Source organism: Gymnogyps californianus, chromosome 8 (genome assembly GCF_018139145.2).
Source record: "Gymnogyps californianus isolate 813 chromosome 8, ASM1813914v2, whole genome shotgun sequence".
Lineage (NCBI taxonomy): Eukaryota > Metazoa > Chordata > Aves > Accipitriformes > Cathartidae > Gymnogyps > Gymnogyps californianus.
The window spans coordinates 23,059,709-23,082,410 of record NC_059478.1 but is presented as its reverse complement, the minus strand read 5'-3'; the positions used below and the strand labels follow the sequence as shown (position 1 = coordinate 23,082,410).

At 35.3% G+C, this 22,702-nt stretch overlaps 1 protein-coding gene across 2 annotated transcripts in view; it reads right to left on the bottom strand.

Moving 5' to 3' along the window:
* Positions 1 to 1,681: 1,681 nt before the first annotated feature.
* ZZZ3 (zinc finger ZZ-type containing 3) overlaps positions 1,682 to 22,702 on the bottom strand; it is a 63,601-nt gene continuing 42,580 nt past the window's right edge. Inside the window, exons 4-13 of one of the 2 annotated variants that reach the window (XM_050901185.1) lie at positions 19,601 to 19,739; positions 18,020 to 18,167; positions 17,819 to 17,937; positions 17,436 to 17,507; positions 17,157 to 17,258; positions 15,689 to 15,784; positions 11,162 to 11,314; positions 7,510 to 7,644; positions 3,917 to 4,017; positions 1,682 to 3,544 (exon numbers count right to left, since the gene is read on the bottom strand). In XM_050901185.1, coding sequence (XP_050757142.1) covers positions 3,400 to 3,544; positions 3,917 to 4,017; positions 7,510 to 7,644; positions 11,162 to 11,314; positions 15,689 to 15,784; positions 17,157 to 17,258; positions 17,436 to 17,507; positions 17,819 to 17,937; positions 18,020 to 18,167; positions 19,601 to 19,739 — 1,210 coding nt within the window. In that variant the 3' untranslated portion in view covers positions 1,682 to 3,399. The remainder of the gene's footprint in view (positions 3,545 to 3,916; positions 4,018 to 7,509; positions 7,645 to 11,161; positions 11,315 to 15,688; positions 15,785 to 17,156; positions 17,259 to 17,435; positions 17,508 to 17,818; positions 17,938 to 18,019; positions 18,168 to 19,600; positions 19,740 to 22,702) is intronic. The other variant, XM_050901186.1, reaches the window with a different exon arrangement.

The following is a 22,702-nucleotide window of genomic DNA, read 5'->3' as shown; positions in this document are numbered from 1 at the left end:
TTTATCGGTAATATCTGAAAAAAAGTCTGTAAAAATCATATCGTATTTCCGTTAGGTTAACCAAAATATTGTGGAGTTTCTTTGGTATGCTGATAGCTAAATAAAAGCTTGTTTGACATTCTTGTAAAGTAATTGCATCCTCTTACTGGAACTACTGGATGAATTCACAGTTGAAGTGAGTTGCATGACTGCTCTTACTGTCAAAGTTGTACTTTATGCGGCAGATTTGTATTTTTAAAGTTACCTTTCTTGTAACGAAGACATAATACAAATAAAACATGTAAAAAAATGAGGAGTAATGATTTCTGTTACAGTGTATGTGGGTTTAATCCTTTTTAAAGCACAGTACATGACTTGAAAATATAGCTCAAATCGGCATGCTTACAGAGTATGTCCTTTTTCCATTCAGGGCAGATTCTTCTGTTTTCTTTTTCTTCCTTGGCATTTGCCCTGTAAGTGCTAATTCAGTTATTTTTAAGGGACTGTTTTAGGTATGTTCTTATCCTTGGTGTCCTGGATGTTCCTTCTTTCCTGGGTCCTTTTATAGCCTACATTTTACCTCTGATGCTCTAGGAAGTCCTTCTGCAGCTCCAGACCAGTGCCATTAAGTGACCAGTAACGTGTGCAGTACAGCAGCTTTAAGCAAGAGACTTTCCGAACGCATCAGCCTGAGAAGGCAGGTTTTTCTAAACTGAGCCTTGAAGCACTAGCAGCTGTCTCGTGTAGTATTTTTCCAAAAAAAAGTAAAATATTCTGGAGTTGCCATGAAGCTGCAAATTCATCTGGGTAGGTTTTCTGGAGTGGTTTTTTTATTACTTGTAATTACAATATAAGTTAAAAAGTGTGGAGTATCATACTTGTGTGGGATGGGAACAAAGGCAACAATCAGCTGCTAATTTTTTTTTTTTTTTTTAAATCAAATTACAAAAATTATTTAACATACAATTTCAGTTTAATTTTTCTTTCTGCTTCTTCTGGTCTTTTCTGTGGAACGAAACAAAAAAATTCCCGTGCTTGATTGGGTGTAGGTGCATTAGATATCTATTTGCATATGTCCATAATGTATGCAAGAGAAATAGCTGTATATGCATGCATATGGAAATATAAATATTTATACATATTCAATAAAAAGAGGACTTATCCAAGACACTTCTTTCTTGGGTGATTCAGATTTGAAATTCTCCTTCTGCTTCCAGTCTCATTTAAATTATACCATGGCTTTTTGTTCTTCCCAAGCTATCCTAAATTGATGACTGAATATTTTCACTAATGTACTTCTGTTATTTTCTTCCAATAATTTTTTCAGGATATCAACAGAAAACAAATATTACCACAGCTTCTCTCCCTGATAATACACCTTCCCCAACTCTAGCTTCCTATGAACAGCATGAATGATGTGGAAAGCACATTTTTGACGGTATTAGAGCGCCTCTCAGAGCAGTATCTTTTCCAATTAAAAACTAAATACATCATGTGAATTTGTGTTGTATTTTTTTAAGGTTTATTCAATTTCTCTAAGTATACTAGACACGTGAGATGTTTACATATGATACCTGCTCAGTGTTTCAGTAACTGTACTGTATTACCTTCTAAATAGATGACATGCTTAAAACAATTTTTTTTTCTGAAGCAAAAAATAACTACACCTAAAGTTATTGCAAAACTTAATACTGATCAGCTTATAATTAAAGTTATTAGGTGCAGCCAGCCAATTATCCTTCTTATTGCCATCTTTTTAAGTCAAATTAGTTTCTTTCCTAGCTAATTACTCTGAGTATTCAAGTTTCAAAGCAACTGGAAGTCTATTGCAGTTATGAAATAATCAAGTGTTTCTGAATCACAAGCTATACATTTCAATAGAAAATATATTAACTAAAATATGTCACAATAATTACAAAGCTTCTCAGACAATGGTATACAGTGTACCAAGGCTACTAAAATCTGAATTTTCTGCGATCTGAAAAAGAACAGTCTGTGAGTAAGATATGAGAAGACTAAAACGCTAATCCTGCAAAAGGCAAAGCATATTTTAGTAGGCGCAGAGCACCATCAGTTCCCATTGAAATGAACAGCAGAGGAAGGCGCCGGGCATCTTGCAGGTCTGCATAGTGAATATTTGTATGACGTATTAAAATGTCCTTTTATGTTTTCCGTCTTGATTAAAAAGTCAAAACTACACAGAAAGGAAGTCACAGCAAGCATTCTATATATAAACAGACTGTATCCACATAGTTTATTTCTCACAGTTCTCCTGACAATTGAACATTATTTAAGAACATACTGTATACACAGATAAGAAGAAACATACAAAATGTTTTAAATGATGCACAACAAAATCCAGCAGTATAAAAGAATGCATGTGAACCCTTGCTCACTGCTCAGGCTAAATTTAATCACTGTTTAAATAGTAATAAAAATACAATCTTTCATGGATCTTGTGCAGACTACAAAAGAGGAAAAATTATTACCATATATATGATTTATATTAGGCAGTTTTCTTTGATGAGTTGCACTAACAACTCCAAATACAGAGGCAGAAGGCTGTGTATTTTATTTTAAAGGAGTTAATGTTGAGTATTAGAGACTTTACACAGTTACTACCACTGGCACTTTTCACCATATTTTGTACACATCACATGATCATCTTATATAACATTACATTTAAAAAATATATCTGAGTGACAATTTTATAACATTCACACACCATGAGCTGGTTAAGGAAGCAATGCCACAGTTGCCCCCTGTAGTGCTTCACTGTTGGTAAATAGAGTTCATCGTGGTTTTAAAAAAAAAAAAAAAATTAAAAAAATTGAAAGTCAATGTGATTAAGCAGCTCCGATTTAATAAAGGCCTGTAACCAACCATCGCTGAGACAGTGAGTATTTTTTAGAGTACATCCTAGAAGCAAACACTGTCATTGGTTAAAACCTTGCCTAAAGAAGTCAGTTACTGTGCTGAAAACTATTTCACAACAAAACTGCAAGCTACTAAACTGTTTTTATATAAATACTTCATCTCCTCTGGATCTCATTATAACCAAGTTCTTCAAAGCCTTTGGAATTTACTCTGTCTTTAATGTGTGCTCTCATTTCTGGCTCACCCTTTTGTATGTTTTTCTTTTGTGTTTAGATTCACCACCTAAAAATGACTAATGTGGTGAAAGAAAAGTCTCCCAGTGAAACCTTCTGCACACTAGGAATGTTCAGCTGCTGTTCAGTGATCTAGAACCATGACAGCTCAAAGCTGTAGTTTGACAAGTACACCCAGGAAGCTGTCATGCTGTGAGCGACATTTCAGGGAAAGCAGAGTCTTTCCAAAATGTGCACAGAATTAACAATGGTGCCATTGTTATTTTTCAAAGAGGATAGCAAGCCCAAGATGGTAGATCTGCTTCCCATGTCATCTATTTGCTGGAAAGTAGTTTGGGTCAAGATAATTGTAACTGGTGCCCTGGGACATGCAGTAGTCTCTGTCTAAAAATGTCTCTGCTCTGTAAATAGGTTCTAACTGATGATCTTCCTTATGAATCTCTGTTTCATGTAGACTGCAAGGGAAAGAAAAAGATAACAGTTTAAAAGTCAAACATTTTCCTTATCTTTAACGTTCAGAAACAGTGGTCATATTGACAGATTCATACCAAATTTGATACCAATTAATTCATTAAGTATAATTTCCCCCACTATTTAACAGTACCAAACCTATCTGTCCATTGTGTTAAGAAAAAAAATTGTATACATCCAGAACATGCTTACAAAATCTATCTCACACAAATATATGCTAAAGTTATCTTCCACTTTACCCAACACAGCATGTGTGTCCCATGCTGAAGCAAAGATTTCCAACATACACAGCAATTAAGCCACATAGAGAGATTCAAGCTAATTACAAAAAACAAGTAGAAGCGTATGCTGCTCACCAGTCAGAACAAGAATCACAGAAATCCAAGGACATTTCTTGAGGGCAGTCTTGGCAGTGCCACCGAACACCCTGGATAGGTTCAATTCCGCAGTTATCGCACTGTGAAGCAGATGGAAGAGCACTGAAAAAACAGCAACTGTAACCTCTTACGTTACTAACAGTATACACCAATACACCGTATAGAAAGACATGTATGTAGGTCGATTACTGCTAGCCCACACAGCTGCATTCTTCTCACCACAGACCATAATGTATTCATGGATAAAGAAGTCCTCACACTCTAGGAGAGGCCCTCCAGAGCTCTGAGGATTGATCAATCTTTCTCTCGCTTTGCTTCCCACTCCCCAGATGCTCCTTGTTGACATTATCCTCCTGCCCAACAAAAGCAGACCTAGTCCTGCCTGCAGTCACTGCTTATCCTCACGTGGCTGTAAGAACTGCTACGACACAATACATGAATGTGATGTTTCTATAGCTTAAGTCCATCCATATGAAATGTCTAAATACAGATCCGCTTTCCATGGCAGAAGCAAGCAGTAAGACCAGACCAGTAGAGCTTGTTGGGAGGCTGTTGATGGGCTGCAGATCAGGACACGACAGGTCAGACTGAAGCACTTTCAAACTCAGGAAATACAGTAACACATTGTAGGTGGGCTGGAACTAAAAGCGACCTGGCCGGGAAGGAAGTGGGACAACATGTTGTTGAGGAAGGTGGCAAGGCTGAGCTACACCAGCATGCGGACCACACCCGAACGAAACATAAACACCACGTGGCAAAAATGGGGTAAGATTGTGAGGCTGTAATAGCCCAGGAATGTATAGAAGTTATAGAGGCTGTTAATATGTTTTGAAGGGCTTTAAGGACTCTGTTTAGCTGCTTAAAAGTAGTCGTTCATGATAAAGCAGAACTCATAGCTTGCTTAATGCTTTTGTTTAACGTTGACCTATTGCCTGATGGAGGAATAAGATCGGAAAGCCCCAGAGCCACTTTGAGCCAGGAAAAGGAGACATAGTGACAAGAAGCCTGAAAAAAACCAGGAAAGAGAAAGAACTGGCCTAGAGATGAGAAAAAGGACCCAATGAGAGATAAGACGACCCCAGACCTGAATATTACTATTGGACCAGACTATGGTGTGAGGGGCAGGAATTTAGATTGTAAGGGTATAATTGCCCAGGGATTGTAGTGTTTGGGGTCCCTCTCTGGAGGCAGCCAGCTCGAGCTGCATGTATTTGTGCACCACAGACAGAATAAATTACGCTTTTTATTTTGGAGGCCTTGATTAGAGAGTCTGCTTCAGGGAACCTAGGGTCGAGCCTGAGGGAAGAAGCGCCTGAGGGTGTGTATGTGAGGAGACGAAAGGGGCACCCGTCGGCTCGCTGGAGTCGCCTGCTGCGAAGGGACGCGGGTCCTAGCAGTTGCTTGGGTGCTGTGTGTGCGACTCCTTGACTGGTGTGTGAATGCTCGGGCAGTGGCTTCTCCCTTAATGTCAGAGAAGGGAACAGAAGTCTAAATCTAAAGCTGAGCAAGAAGACAAGAACTAATCCCCTGAAAAGAATCGAGGACAACACAACAGCAGCTAAGTGCAAGAAGAGTGTGGCATGAAGAGGAGGAAGCAAAGTACAAATGAAACATCAAGACTGGATGAAAAATTCACAATGGTAGAGGGGCAGAAATGCAAAAATATTTGATAAAGAAAGGAAACCTGGAAAATGGGACTTGGAGGCAAGGAGAACTTTTTAAAAATCTCAACTATGAAGAGTGCTGCAGAGACAGGATTGAAAAGCAAAAAGAAATGTGGGAAACAAGCCCGTGCTCCCATAGCTCATCCTCCTTCAGAACCTGAAGTTCTCTCACAGCATCTGTGAAATCTTGCTCAGCAGCTCGTTCCTAGCCGCAGCTAATCCATGCAGGGTTACAAATACCTGACACTTTACAAACAGATTTGTCACAGCTGTATCCCTTCCTTCCACAGATGGCTTTCATTCAGAGTTTGAGGGCTGATAATGAGTAGGGACTAAGCATACTCAGAGCTGTTCTCTGAAAATATCAAGTTCAGAATAATGCTAAATACTTAAAAAAAAAAAAAAAAAAAAAAAAAATTGGTTCCAGTTAGCTCAATTTGAGAACCAAGATCGCGGAAACCCTTGACCTTAATTTCTGTGCTCCAGCTTCCCTCTCCCCTGTGAAACAGAAATAATACCATGCCTTTCATTTCCTAAGGAAAAAAAAAAAAAGTATTTGCAAAGTGCTCTGATATTATAGCAATGAAAGCCATAAAAAGCCCACAAGGGATTCAGTAATTCAATATTCAAAGTAGAGTTTGAATAATGTGCAGTAAATGAGGCTGAAGGCCACGCAGAACCAAAAGTGTTCTGAATGCTTGCTTATTAGGTGAGCTCCGTCCAGCCCGTGCACTAAGCGAGGCAGCGCTCCTGAGGGAAAATAGTATATAATCATGTAATTTCATAGCTTACTATAATGCATAATAAAATTAAATTCAGATTGCAAAGAAACTTTCAAACATCTAATACTTGACACTGCATAATGCCAATTTACTTTTCAGAGTAATTTTATGTAGAAAAAGCAACTAGTTTGTTACCTAGAAGGCTGGTCTGCCTGAGCTAAGTTTTGATTTTTTGGGGAAGAAAATGCTAACTTAAAAAAACCAAACAAACCCAAAACAAAATCAAAAACTAAACACACCACGCTAACTTAAAAAAAAAAAACAAAAAACAAAAAAACAGCAAAAATGAAAAGTGCCTTGGTGGTCTAACAGCATGATTAAGTCTGTCAATGTCAACCGACGAGGCTGTCTTAATTTTCCAGTCATTTTGAACTGAACTTTAAACTGAGTATCTTTGCATTCTTAAATAAATGGGTATTAGAAAATAAATCTAGCTGCATAACACTAAACAAGGTGAAGAAACTGTTCCCACATAGCAACCAGTGACACAGAAAATCCCTTGCAAACCAGAAAATATAATTTAGAGAATGCCCTTTCTTTCATGTCACCTATTAATGGTTGATACTGGGACAACCCATTAGTTTAACTTAATGTTTGTTTTCTTAATTTCACATAACCATTGTTTCGTGTCCTTGCTTCAACTTCTGCGAGTTATTACTTGATAGGATTGGGAATTTGCTACGAAACAAAAAAAATTATTAATCTATTACTGTTCTCATTCAAAATCTTTGTCCCTTCTTTGGCCTCAGGTGGAGGCAAAATGACTCCAAATTCATAATCAGAGAATTATCATCAATGAATCATTGTCAAAACAGAGTGTAGTGTCAAATGGAATTCTATAATGATTTAACAAGGCTCTAGAGCTGTATTTTCATAATACGATGAGGAAAAGACAGTATGCTTATTAATTTTCATACAATATCAGTATTCAGTGAAACCTGAACTATCTGAAAGAGTGAATTACTTGGGTTGTTTTTATTAAAGAAGATGAGGGAAAGTGACACAGTGAACAAGAACTAAGGAACCAAACTTGCTATATTAAAACCTTTTTAGGAAATCCAAACCATGTTATCTTTGAAAACTTCTACAATCCACTGAGTAACAGAAGAACATCTCTTAAACTCACCTTGAATCCCACATGCTGCACAAATCCACTTTCTGCATGCATCTGCTGGAGTTTCTGTTTCTTCAATTTTTTAAACTCTAACAGTTCTTTGTATTCAGGTAACTCTCGATATGTTATTGGAATACTCTCTTCATCCTGTTCATGGTTAAAAAAAAAAAAAAGAGAAACATTCTTTACTTTAGGACTATAATAACTAGTAAGACATATATTCCATAAATCACTATGCATGATTACTAATATTTGAGAAAATGCTGGCAATATATTCCAACTAAGAAACGTACTGGGAAATTATTTCTAAAAACATAGCACAAAACAGCGCGTACAACTAACTTACATTTTATTTTGTATCATTTATACTTTACTATTTGCATTAAAACAAAAAACACATTATCCTACAAACAAGTTTCTTCTGGTGAAGAGCTCAGCTGTAGTATAAAGGAGAGCAGCGCCTCACTTTAATACCTAGTTTTTTTTCTCATCTTAGGTGCCTAAGTGCAATTTGCATATAATCCACTTGTCCATACATGGTGCACAAAATGGCAGCTGTGGTAGAAGACTTAGCCTTTGTTTAAGACAAAGCTAGTTTATTTTAGTTTTAAATACTTGGCAACAGATATTATACTTAAGAACTGAAATTTCAGGTCAGTTTTATCAAGTTAATTGATCTTTCTCTTTACTATTCTGTGGAATGGTATGGAATAATACTATTCTAAGGATAGTTATGATCACTGTTCTGAAGTACTTTGGAAGTTGTGAAAATACTAAAAAAAAAAACAAAAAAAAAAAAACCACCCAAAAACTTTTTACAGTTTTAAGAATTTTTGCATGAACTCAGATTTTTAAAAGACCAAGCTTCCATTATATGTATTTTTTATTTGAAGACAGTCAACCTTAACAGTATTAACTTCTCACCTTCACCTGTAAGAATAAACAGTGATGACAAGCATCACTCCATGACTGGAAGAGTAGAAGTTTCAGAGTTATCCAACTCCTTCATCCCTTTACTTCATGCTGTCTCTTAATAGCTTAAGAAAATAAATTGTTGTTTTTCCTAAATTATGAAAAAGTTTGTCTCCCTACAGGCTGCTGCATACAATTTTGCCAGAGATTTACAACAAATGGGTCTCTCTTTCTAAAGAAACACACCATTTCTGTTTTTTCTCATCCAATTTGCTTCAACAAAGGTTGAGGACCTCTATGTTATGAGAAGACAGAAGCTCTCATTCTAATTCAGATGCGCGTTTCAAGATGGCTATTTAATTGTAGCCGCTGTACTTGCTAGATGTCAGCTGTTTTCAAAGATGACAAGTATTTATTGATGTAGAGCCGTTTTCAGATCTTATACTGATAGGAACGTTCAGTTATGGAAAACAAGTACAAGATAGTAATCAAAATTCTTCTAATGTAGCCTACATAAACAATTTCCATTTCTTTTTAGGAATCTGTGAAAATTAAAGAATCTGTATTATTTAGTAAGTTTATAAAAGGAAGAGAGGGAAAGAGGCTTGCTCTTTAGTGTTACATTTCTAAAGACCTTATCAATTATTTAACTCTAATTATGAACCTATATAAAGGACTAGACTGCAAATGTTCAGAAAAATCAAGGTTAAATGACATGATTAAATTGTGTGGTGATAAGCTACATTCTCTTAATATAAAACAGGGACTGACCTTCCATGCAAATCTCATAAGTTTTTCTGACAAAAACTGCCTGGCACAAAATAACCGTATATTGAATAAATTATGCTATAATAGCTCCCTGTGTGGACACTTCATTCTGGAATAGTAAGTAGTTGTATTCTGGAATAATCAGACTACTCACAAAATGAAGTAATCATAACTGAAAAGTAAATTCACTCTGTTGGGAATAGAGGGTCTTCACTTAGGAATAACTCATTTATACTAAAACAATTTTCCAGGAATGGTTATGCCAGTCAAGCTGACTGGTAATATCCAGGCAAAATCCTTTGTCTTTACAAGGAAACAGCACCTGGTACTTCCATTGTAAAAAAGTCAAAGAAAATCTTTCCTATAATTTTCTTGCTACACTGAATCTCTTCTCCACCATGCTGATGCAAAGTATTTTTCTCCAAGACAGTGACTGTCACTAAGAGACCTGACTTTTAACAATAGAACAGAATCCTGTACATTCATTTTGAATATAGTTCATGATCTCTTTTTTCTTCCAAATTGCTTCTATTTTGCACTGATAATGGGGATCTTTTTGGTAACTGAGCTCACCTGTGTCTTTCTACATTACTGCAAGCCAGAAATATATCCATCTGGAAATGCAGCACTAGTGAAGAAAGAAAAGATTAAGCCAAATTTTAAAAAGAAAAAAAGGGGGGTGAGGGGGGCCACAAGTCCACCATTATCACTGCAAAAACGTAAACCAGCAACTTCTATCCAAATTAAAATAAATCCTAGTTGATTTACGGTGCCTATATTTATTAGAGTTAGGACACCATGGCAAAACCAAAATGTTTTAGGAAAATATTAAGAACAGTTAGAGAATGTGTATTTAAAACCAATACAGAACAAAAGAATGTTTGCTCAAAAACAGTTCCATTGAGATAAATAATATTGATCTGCATTTCTTCTAATATGCATTTTTCTTTCCAGGCCTTTTAAGGTTCATATTGGAATATGCAAAGTTATCAGCAATGTCTGTAGCTGAACCAAAAGACCATCAGAGGGAAAATACAGAACATGAGTGAAGATGGGATTTAAGACTCAGTAACAGATGAGCAAATTTAATAATTTAAGGAAGATTATGCAGTGCGTGTAAAAAAGTCAATAAAGAAAATGAACGGCCTTAATACTTCTGTTACGCAACAAGCTTTTCACACACAAGATGTCACTAGACTCACCAAAAAAAAAAAAAAAAAAAAAAATTAACAAGTCAGGTTCTTCAATCTAAGCACAGTAAAGCCACAGTGATTCACACCAGCTGTGAAACTTGCCTAGCATCCTAGCGGTAGGATATAGTCCCTCTATGATTCTATATGGAAGTGGGAAAGACATATGCCTAAATTCTTGTAGTATTACTGCATGTGATAAATTAGGAAAGTGGAACACTACATGATGTAATAATACATTGGGCTAGGATGTCTACTAGAATTTGCCTCTAAAAACACATAAATTTGCTTGTTGATTGACAACTCAGTCTGTTAGTTCACGCTTTGAAGGGGATTTAAAAAAAAAATCCATAATTAATTCAGCTAGTGAAGGAAGACAAAAAGCAGTGATGCCAACAGCATTCAAATTTTACCAGAGCTCTATGTAACTTTTCTAAAACATATCTTTAATCAGAATCATCATTATATAGTTTATATGATTTTCTAACTCATCTCATGTCAGATCACTTCTTGAAAATATGCAACTAAAACTTTTTAGAGCTGTTTCAGGACAAAACTGTTTATTACTTCTTTTACATACTTCCTTTCTGATTTGGTCTAAATTTTCTGCAACTGGAGGCCTTTATATCAATGATGTGTTTATAACTCAAAATGGCTCATTAATCTTACCACAATTTAATACTTACTTGATGATGTGTATTTTATGGCAAAGATGCTTAATCCTCTCATTGTTCATTAAACAAGGTTAAAATGACAGTAAGGAAGACATTCTCTGACTGATTTAAATGACATACCGATACTTCCTCTTCTGCTGCAGTATCCATATGGCTGTGAAAACTGGATCTGTCATCATCTTCATCCATATAAACTGGAGGTTCATGAGATGTCATGAAAGTTGAAGGTTTGAAAAGATGTTTATTTAAAGGATGCTGCCGTCTACTTGATGACTACAGTGAAAAAATGATATATTTTTAAAAACATTCCTTGGCTATTATTTAAGTAACCCTCATTGATAAAATCTTGCCAGCAATTCGCTCTTTTACATTAAACAGTCTCTCATCTTTCAAATTATTTTTACTTAAACCTCTATATCAGAGCCTCATACAGCTGAAGTTTTTCTCCCCCATAACAAGTGACATCAGATGAACAGTGCAGCACTTCTTTCGTAAGAACGCAGTAAGAAAGAGCCCTTACCATAAAAAGCCTACCATCTAAATAGATGAGACTGACAACAACAGAAAAACAAAAAATAAAGCTGTTAGAATTTTGAAGACTGAGAACCAAAGTGCAAAGATATTAAAAGACTTCAAGGAGTCACGAACAGTGTGAGTGTGAGACTAAACAAAGAAGTAAGTTTTGCACAGGTCCAAGATCCAAGAGACCAGTCCATGCTTGACACCTATCAACTTCTTGTATTAATTTGTGCCTTAGAAAATCTAAGTCTAGGCTGATTGTCCAGATTTCTTTCCTAGTCCAGGGAGAGAAAAGGCAATTCATTCCACCATAAAAGAGGTTTCTAAGAGTTAGAAAGAATTGCTCTCTGAAGGTTCTTTTTCATTGCCACTGACTGGAAAAGGAACCTAAAAAATGTTAGATGAGATAAATTACTCCATTAGTGTATATCTAAAACCTTTCAACTTTAATGCTGTCTGAAGGTGTAGAATGCATGGCAGTTTTAAAATAGATTACTTAAAGGCACTCAGTCCCTATTACTTATTCCCCATGGAAGAATATTAAATATCAAAAAAGAATAATTTAGGGTGAATGAAACTGACTCAACTTTTTACTTAGCTACTTTCCAGACCAGCATTTTGACATCTTAAATGTCAAATCTTACATTCCTCAATTTAAAGAAAACAGTGTGAATCAAAAACCGGAAGTATGAAAAGTGAGTTTTTTAATAATCATAAAAGAGAAGATTGTCTCACACTATGTCTAGCTTCTGTCATACAGATAAAGCATAAGAAATATTTACAATAGTTAATACTTTCTCTTTTAATGCAAGACTTTTTATCCCAAAGGTTCCTGTATCAGTTACAAACCTGTAAAACTATAATACAACCATTTATCTCTAGAGAGGGAATCAACCTCTAAAGAGGGATCTAGCATTATCTTACAGTTGTGCACAGTTTCAAAAGTAAAGGCAAAGATCACACAAATTATCTTAGACAGAATGTAGCTATGCAGACAGAAGTATAACAAGGAATTGAGACTAGCTCCATTTACTCTTAAGGGAAGAGATGAAGTCTGCAGTAACGATTGGAAGCTGGGACCTCAGATCTGCAGAAGAACTACAGTGCACAAAATAAAAATGAACATTTTGTTCTAAGACTAATGTACTATCCATTGTGTTGAATTTTTCCACCTTCTGCCTTATGATCACTGATTTCCTGTGTTTTGCCGCTTTTCTGGTTTCCTTTAAGATTTCAACCCCCCCAAAATACTTCCATTTCTAAGGTTAGATAGTATTTCAGCTTGAGCTGACACAGTGATTTAAATTTTCTGTTAACAGAAAACAGATCTGCATTCAATACTAGATCTGGAAATCAAGAAAGGAAAACTGTGTCTACACTTAAATAGTAGTGCTGTTATGCATACAGTTATGATCTAGGAATTTAACTGAGGATTTGAATTCTTTTTTTAACACGATTCTACTTCTGGTGAAGAATGAACTAAAATACTACATAAAAGCAGACAGTTAAAAAATCATTTTTCCTGTGGGAAATGTATCTTCTGGATTAAGCTTAAAAGCAGGTGCACTAATGATATTATATAAGCATTAAATTGAAAATGATAAGCCATAATTGAAGAACTGAATACTAGAGTCCTAAATCTCTGATTCAGTTTTATTTTCACCAGTAGTAGATAATGGTTATACAGGAAAATAAACTGATGCATCCTGTTTAATTTCCTGTATCACTAATCAGAAGACACATTATGTCATATGAGGAGAGATACACAGTAACTTCAACAAGATGTTCAAGAACTGTACAGGCTTCTCACCTCCCCAGTAACCATTTAAAAAAAGCATCCTGGGCAATCCCCATGGAGAAATGCAAGTACCTTCTTGTGAAGCATCCCTTTTGACACAATTATTTATATTAAATATATCTATGTTTTTTCATCTCCCGTAGATATATGCTTGAAGTATCAGCATTCAATTTTCATACTTCTATTATTGGCAATAAAGCAGATACCGCAGTTTACAGCATATGTGCATACTCAATATCAAAATAAGGATGAGCACAGCATAAGCATGACCCAGGCTTCCAATACCCCTATGCATTTCCTTTCTGCCACATTATCTTATCTCCATTGGAGACTTGGGAGTAACTACAGCCTAGTACAGTGCTGTCAATCTGTGCTCTAAGTAGACAGCTATATTAGCAGACTGAGAGCTCAATTCCCCCACATACGCTGTTTGTTTGGTTTTTTCATCTGCTGTATTTCTTATGTGGGATACAAATATAAAATGGAGACGCTGCCTTAATACAAACCAGGGCACAATGACCTTACTCTCATGACCTGGTAATAAGGATATGAATCATACTGTGAAAACAGATGTAAGTATTAGATTTTTCTACATATAAGCTTAAGAAAAATCTGTAGGATGGTAGCATTACCGCTGTAGTATGAGAATGTTAAGAATTTTATAAAAAATACGTTTCACTCTTGGTTATACTGTGTTTGTATGCAGAGCAGTGGGGTTAAAGAGCTTTATGGATCATTGTTCAAATTAGTGAAAAATATAGTTAAAATGTCACATGTACTGATTAAGTATTCCCACTATTTATCAAATACAGTGATCTGCTGCCTGGCAGCATTGCTCACATTCTGTAGTAACAGTCTTTCCACATAAAACCAAGAGGAAAGAAGACAAGACATGTGACTAAGGTCATTTAAAATGGTAAGGTGACATAAAGAACTCAAAGGATTATAATTTTCAGAACTAAATTTTCAACCCTTTTTGAAATTAGCCCCACAGTATGGTAAACTGTACAAGTAATTTAGAGTTCTGACAGATGAATCTGACCACACTATTTAAGGTATCGATGTTTCCAGCTGGTTTTTTGGTTCTTGTGCCAGAAAGCGCTTTTCCAATAGACAAGGCGGCAGACAGAGTCACGTCTGCACCTTCCTTGACTCTGATTATAGAGCAGAATATAACCCTGGTGAGAGTAAAATGGCATTACCATGATGGATACCAAACTGGAAAGCCTCTGATACAAGCACTTATTGTTTGCAGTAACTTCAGAGAATACTAGGAGACAACTGAGGGTGTGTAACATTTTAAATCATTAGAGATAAACTGTGGTAGATCTTTCTATCAGGTCCCTCTGGCAGTAACTTTTGTTCCCAGCCTTTGAACGGACTACATCTGCAAATCTGCCTTTTTGCAGAATCAATGTAAGGCTTACTCTGTTCCTAATCAGAAAACATCATGGACACCTGGATGCAAAAAAGTAATGTTACTCTACAAAATGCCATTGTAACAGGTTTTAAAGAACTTTTGTAAACACAACGGTAACAAAAAAACTCCAAACACAACAAACAAAACCCCCACAAAACCTGAGACTGCCCTCTTCAAAAGTCTAGGGTCCTCATTAATACCCAAGAGTACCACATTATTTAAATCAAAATATATGACTGGTCTACACAGAAATCTAGTCTCTTCTTCTGCAAATTAAGAAGATTTCTCAGGACCATATTCTTTTCTCATCCTTTCCAAGATGAGGAAAAGCACCGTATTTTAATGGTCATTTATATGACCATTCTATTTTAATCGTCAAATCAAAATAAAACATGACATTTCAGTCTTAAGCCTATGCTTGTGCTAGTTCAGTATGCTCAGTTATACATAATTTTCTATGTTTTTGTTAATTAGAAGATGATTGTACAATATGAATTATAGGGCTCCTTATCCTCTTCCAACAGGGTTCTCATTATACTCTTCTAGATCAATTACAGTAAACTTACAAATGAGGAAAAGGACCCCAAGACCAATCATTCAACCCTGTTAGTTCAGCCTGCAATGACTGCTGTGTTCTTCTTTCTGACACTTCATGTCCCCGAGATTATCCCAGAGAGATGTAATTAACAGATCTTGACGGGAAACTAGAGTTAACACCCAACTCACTCTACAGTGCTAATGGCAAAAGAAAAAGATTACTTTATTAAGTAAGAAATATATGCAACGTGGAACTAGTTAGTAAGAAAGCACTAATCAAGACTTAAATCTATTGAAAATATTAATGATTTAGACTCAATTTGCACGTAAATGCAAACAGAAATATGGAATTTCTGCTGTAATATTGTCTCACCTTTTTGGAATATAAATATAAGTTTGGAGTTCTTCCTGGAACTGGAATACCAGCTTTAGTCAGTTTAATAAAATATTTTTGCACTCTACTGGCAACCTAGAAAAAACAACATGCGACAATTAAATGTCAAATGAAATGTAACAGGCCTTCACTTCAAAGTTTTGCCAGCATTGCTACATTGGTTCAAAATATAAGGACAAGAAATCCTCATTTTCTACTTTGCGACAACTACTCTAACCATTACCTATCTTGCAATGCTGCATTTGTAGTATTTCCAGACACTTTGAAGGCTTTCAGAGAAAAAAACTACCATTGTTTAAAAGTACACAGGAAATCTAGCAAAAATTGTGATAGAAAGGAAAGAATTTTAGTAGTTTGTTACCTGCTGAAGCTAAACTTACTCCTTCTTAACAATGACAGATAAATTATGCATAGTTAGCATACAGAAAGTACTTCTACATTTTATTTATGAAATAAGTAAGCATATATTTTACTTTTTTCAGGTATGGAGAAATATACCTATAAGTATATAAGATATGATCAGAGATGAGGTAATCTTGTATATTGAAATACTTAAGTATACTTTTACCTGAAAGCACACAACTGAAATAGGAGAAGTTAAAATACTGTAAATACAGTACATACATCATCTGTAAATACATCAGCATTTTTTACTTCTGGTTAAAATGGAGAAATTATGTCATTTTAGGGGAAAAATCCCAACAAGTCAGTTGCAGAAATACTCAGTGTCTCCACATCTGTGTCCTTTTGTGGATCTCGGCCCCAGTACAGAACTAATTCTTCTGTCTGTGAGTATTCACATCTGCCCATTCTACAGTACTGAGGTGCAGGAAATTCAGCACTCCAGTGTAACTCAATCTGAGAACAGTTGGTGTCACTATACTTGCTATATAGAATTAAATGCATGCTGTCAAAATCTAATGAACAGCTAGGTCTGGCAGCTTTGTCATGGGCTTTGGGGCACTTTTAAAATTCTGTATTTGAGATCAAGAATAAGAATTGCATTGTTATTAGTGAAACGTAGGCCCTGCTGTTACATTTTTAAGTAAAAGTGATTACTGAAAAGATACTGGATTTTATTTATTGCTATTAAAAAAAAAGACATATACAAATAAATCTGTGAATCTGTATCAACTGCTAGGATGCAGTGACTGACATCACTACTACCGCAGCACAAGCACTCAAACAATGCCCAAGCAGTCACATTTTTTTTCCTAGCAAAATAAGTTTTATTGCTTTAATTATGAACATTATAAAAAATAAACCCTCTTTTTTAATCCCTCAGTTTAGGAATTGTGGGGGTTTTGACAGAAAAAAACTCAAATTAGAAATTACTTAAGTGCTGAAGAGAAACCTGACTACAATCTCTTATCAGTGCTTCCTAAAAACCTTAAAAAAAGAAAGAGTCAAGGAAAGGGATTACTTCTCAAAGTGTTTTACTTGTTACCTGCTTTGCTGTTCTATTTCCCAGTTCATCAGCTATCTTCTGCCACCGTCGGGACTCTACTTCCTCTGGTGGATACTTCAAAAGCAATTGCTCAAGTTTTTTCTAAATCAACAGGGGAAAAAAAAATACATCTTTCCTAGTAGAGGTATGAGTTGCCAAAAGATGAGTATCTACATCCATGTGACTCTGAACTTGTAAGTGCTTTAAACATTATTACACAATTTGCTTTTATTCTCATGTATGTTAGCACAGCTACAAAATGGAAGAGTTTCCCATTACCTGTTCCTCTACAGTCCACAGCTGGTTAAAAGTTTCAGGTTTGGTCTCATCGCAAAGTCGCCCTCTTATCATCTGCTCAAATACAACATATAAAATGGAATATGTGTTTAGAAAACATACAGTTAGGAAAACTTGATTTTAACCCTTTTCCTACCTAAGTAAAACAAAACCCAAACCAAATAAACACATGAAAATTTGAAATAAAATTTGCCTAAACCAAAAATAAGTTCTCTGATTTGAGTACATGAATGACATGTCATCACCAACATTAACATTTGAAGTAACAGTTAAGATTATCCACATACCCACAGTAAAAAAGAAAAAGAAAAAAATTCAAAAATTACTATTTTGTAAAATTTTATTTTTCCTTTTGTAACAGCTACCTGTGGACGACTATTTGTAGAACCTTCTGGACCATCGCTTAAAGGCAAGACAGAGTATGAAATAGACTCTCCATCCTTCTTGGGATCCAAAGGACTTTTTGGTCTTGCAGGTATACCTACTGTAAGCAACACAAAAAAGGAATTATTAAACCTCCACACCGGTCATTTCTTTCTTGTAACATATGCCCACTTTCCTTTTACCTTTGTCAAAAATCAGCTTCACTCTCCTACTGTTACGTTTTCGGTTTTTGAATTCTCTCTCAAAGTTTCCAAGGCTAGTGGTGTATTGGTCCCAGGCAATCTCAGGGAGCTGAACAACTCTCTGAGGATATGGAAGACCCATATCAACCTGAAAAAAAAAAGAATGAAAAGTGAAAACCAATATTTAACACAATCGCTGTATATCCAAAAAAAACCCTACAAATCCCGAAAAGTTACGAAAACCTGATACTGCTTTTTAGCTAAGAACAGAATTCAAAATCAGAATTTTTAAAGTGCCATGCAGCACACAGTCTTTTTAAGGAAAAGATATCTTTCAAGAATAATACACAACAGTGCATATAAAATATGCAGCGGCACGGTCAATGATGGCTTATTGAGCATAAAACTTTGAAGTGTGTATTTCACAGTTGAAATCAGGTGTTTCTGACTTCAATATCCTGTTACTGTCTATCTGTCTTTTATTTTGTTTAAACATACTGTTTGCCCAGGATCTGTACCTTTCTTAACACAGGAAACGATAAGATTCGGAGTTTTATCATCTGATAAACCTAAAATCCTCCCATCAAATAAATCAATGTATATTTTACACTGACTTTGCTGTCTTCTGCCTAGAACACAACTGTTGCAAAGCTCACCACTTTATTTAAAGGTCAACCTTAAGACTATCATTCCTTTGATTTGGAGACAAAAATACACCAGATATTTTCAGCTATCATTAGTATTTCCCCATACAGTGATTATCAAATGCAACACTATTACATCATGCATGCTATTACCTCATCTCAAAATTTAAAGGAAAGACAACTACTGAAACCAATGGGCTTACATCAGACCTCTCTTTAAACCTAGGTCTCTACAAACCTAGGAAAAGAGCACCATAAAATACCTACTTCATTCTTCACTGAAATACAACATGTTGCTACCAGACTAGAAGGTGAAGGTGTTTGTCACTCGTAGACGTGGCAGCAAGAAAGTATTCAAAGTTTGAACATTTTTTCAGTATTCCTGTTACAACAATTTTTTTTTAAAGCTTGAAGAGAAAATGTTTCCTTATCAAAATTAATTCTCCTCCATCAGACAATATTCTGTTATCCAGAACTCAGGTATGTTTTCTATTGTTCATTTTGGTTTTAGGCTATGAACTACATTTCCTGCTCTTTAAAAAGTACCCTACCAAATTCACTCATAGCACAACATTTAATTTCTCTAATGAGAAAAGTTATGAATTCTTGATCTGTTGCCTCACTATGAATTACTTCCAGTCACCTGTAGATTTCAGGTTGTCTTTAAAATACCTACATTACAATTAGAAATTTAAAGATTACATTTCTACATACCAAAAAAAGGAAAGAAAGCATATCTAATAAAATCACTGAAGACCTGTGTCTTACAGATTTAATAAGAAAACAAAGGGCCATTTTTGCTCAGCAGATAAAAGATTTTAAGCTCATAATGTTTAGCAAGTATATATAGAATTCTCTGATTTCTACAGACGATGAATTACTAGTTATTAAAAAAAAAAAGTTCTGAGTAAGACTTAAGAAAAGCCCATTGAAATACCTTCTTCTGGAGTCTTTCCACAAATCCAATAGGATCTTTCAGTGCTTCTCTCTGGTGTCTGCCTAAACTTTCAAGGTCTTGAACTGCTTGAGTACGTTGAGCCTCGAGTACAGCAATCGTCTGTAACAGTCTCTGATAACTACAGAGACAAAGGAAAACATCTCACTAAATTTGTCTTTAAAAGTTACACCCCCCCACCTAAATACTAGCCATGATTATCTACTAGTATCTACCAGTTTTCATAGCTTATCTGAAACAGTTCATAGACATTTTTACTGAATTATATAGAAAATTATTTCAAATCCGTTTTAAGTAGTAGATCAATTTATATAAACCCATAAAAAAAAAAAACCAACCCCCCCAGTGACTTCCTTTAAATGCAAATCCTGTACTAGCTAAAACAATATGGTATGAGGGACAACCTATTCATATTCTCAATAGCTATGACCAACAAGCTTTGCTTACAAAGTTACAAAACCACAAAATGACCTAACTTCTCTTCCACTTCAAAATCAGCTTCCTTCTACCCCAATACAACTGACTGCCACAGAATTTTAACATTTCGCTCAACCACCCACAGGGTGGACAGGAATGGCTTAGAAACTGTATCTAAACATTTCATAGAAGCCTCACCTTAGAGCAGAACAGGAGAATCATTTATGAAATGTAACAATAAACCAAGGAATAAGTAATTTGCAAAATAAATACATACAAACCAGATTCCTCTAAGAATACAGAAGTTGAATGAAAATGTCAGCGTTCCTTTGAACCTGCCGTCCCAGATTCACACACAATTTTGATTGTCTATTTAACAGATACATTTGAGAGTCACTGATGTGTGACTATCATACCTGTACCCAATGAGGTATGCTTCACAAACTGTTTTCTATAAAGCTAACTCGGAGTCAGGAAATCATACAATATTGTAACACAGCCTTTAAAAAATGGGTAACTACATTTAATACCTTTTATTAGCTTTAAAGTTACAGTTGTCCACTTCAGTTTCTGAATCATGTAGTTACCCATGGCCCCTGTTGTTGCAAATTATTATGTATCAACTTAACTTTTTTCATGAAAATGTTTTCTGACATTCAATATTACAACTGTATTTTAGTTCAGCACAAAACGCAACCCAACGTATTCTAAAATCAGGTAAGATCTATTCACTACTACAGTATTTCAGTAAATTTTCTTTCTATTCCCTTACTGCTAAAACGAAGACAAGCCTAACACGATGAATTCCACATGTATTACAGAAAAGATCCAGAGGTTACTGAGCTAATGCCAAGTTTTTCAATTGACTGCACTGGTAATTGGGTAAGGCTTTAAGTGGAGGGAAGTAAACAGCCTCAAGGCAAAATACAGGCTTCACACCATCAAATATTTAAGTTTCTACCTAGACGTTAAACTGCTGCCTCCCCATGAAAAAGGGTAATTTTCTTTCCACTCAAATGTAATATTTGAAAACAAAAAATAGCCATACGTTCTGAAGTTTGAAACTAAAATACTGAGCTTGTTTAAAAACAGTAGGATACAATTTTGTTATGAATTTATTATTTAAATTTGTCTGCACATATTCAGGTTTATATGCAAATAAGACCTAAAATGCTTATTAAATAGGCCATTAATATTGGAACAGTAGTGGAATATTTTCACTACTGGAAAAGTGCTCCAGTTTCTTCTAAACAAAGTAACTTTGCATAAAGCAAGATAATGAATGGGGCTATTCTTGAACAGGCAAAAAACAAACTTTAGAAATAACTTACAAAAGTAGTGATGGCACATCAAAATTGGCCTGAGACAATACCGCAGTTCAGATTGTTACAAGCTTACAGGAATCATCATATGTGGAATTAAGATCTTAGTTTTTACAAACAGCATCTGATTATTGCCTAACTTTGTGCTGGGCAACCTCTGTTCATGCTCAGGTGGACTGACAGCACTTCTTATGCAGAAGCCTGCCTTCCACGCTCCAGAGAAATGAAACATAGGCAGGCTGCCAACGTGTTTGATGTAGATGCAGCTATAACACCACAGAAGAGCTTAATGATATCTGGGGAGATGATTTAACCTGGACAACAGAAAGCCTTTTTCTATCAGCAGGTGCCAAAACTTCTATACAAGACTCTGGAGTTAACTCTAGTCATGATAACAGAGGCTCAGTAGCGTGCACAAAACTTTGCATCTAAGATGTTAAATAAATATGTGCCTTTCTTTTCTTGAGCCATTTTACCTCATTTATTCAAACTGTATTTAATCAATTGTTTTTCCAAATGAAATTGAAAGAAAATAATAATTTAAAACATTTACATACATAGAAAAAGAAAGGAACCAATGGTGGTGATCTAGATGAAGTGCTAATTTAATGATGATTCACATGTGTAAAGTGGGGGAAGAAATCATCTTAATGAGGTGGCCTTAAAGAATTAAGTCTGAAAGGAAAGAGAAGAAATTACATTTGGGGAGAAATAACAAACAAAACAAGAATATCGAACTCCCATTACTTCCCTCATTAAAACATTCATGTGACCTCACTGAAGCGATCATGGACTTGAAGATAAATCGTTCAAAAACGATACCTCCGGTCTTCATGGAAATATGTAAAATATTACAAGAATGTCAGGATCATTCAAAAACATGTCATATGATGTTGATCTGTGGCTCTATAGCACTATTATCATGAAGCAATTCAAGAGAGAAAAAGGGGGTTTTGAGCAAACTGTTCAGACAAAAAGATTTCCTGGCACTTTTTTGTACCTTTGCTAAAGAAATGTATTAACTTGTATTTACTTTAACTTCCATATTCAGTTTTTATGAATGAATATATTCTGAAGCCAAGGAATAAGACTGCAATTTTATCAAGTGGATATCAGAAGTATTGAAATGCACGAAAATGTGCATTTTGGGGTCTTACATTGCCAAGAAAAAACTGAACATACTAATCCTGAAATACATAGTTTGCATAGTCCATATTCAGGTACTTCAGATTTGCTGCAGTACTGCATTCCCTCCAAACCATTGCACGTCCTTTTAAATTCCAACATGACTTTTTAACCAACTGTATTATAATATGTCTACGTATGTTCTTTTAAGTTTTGAATC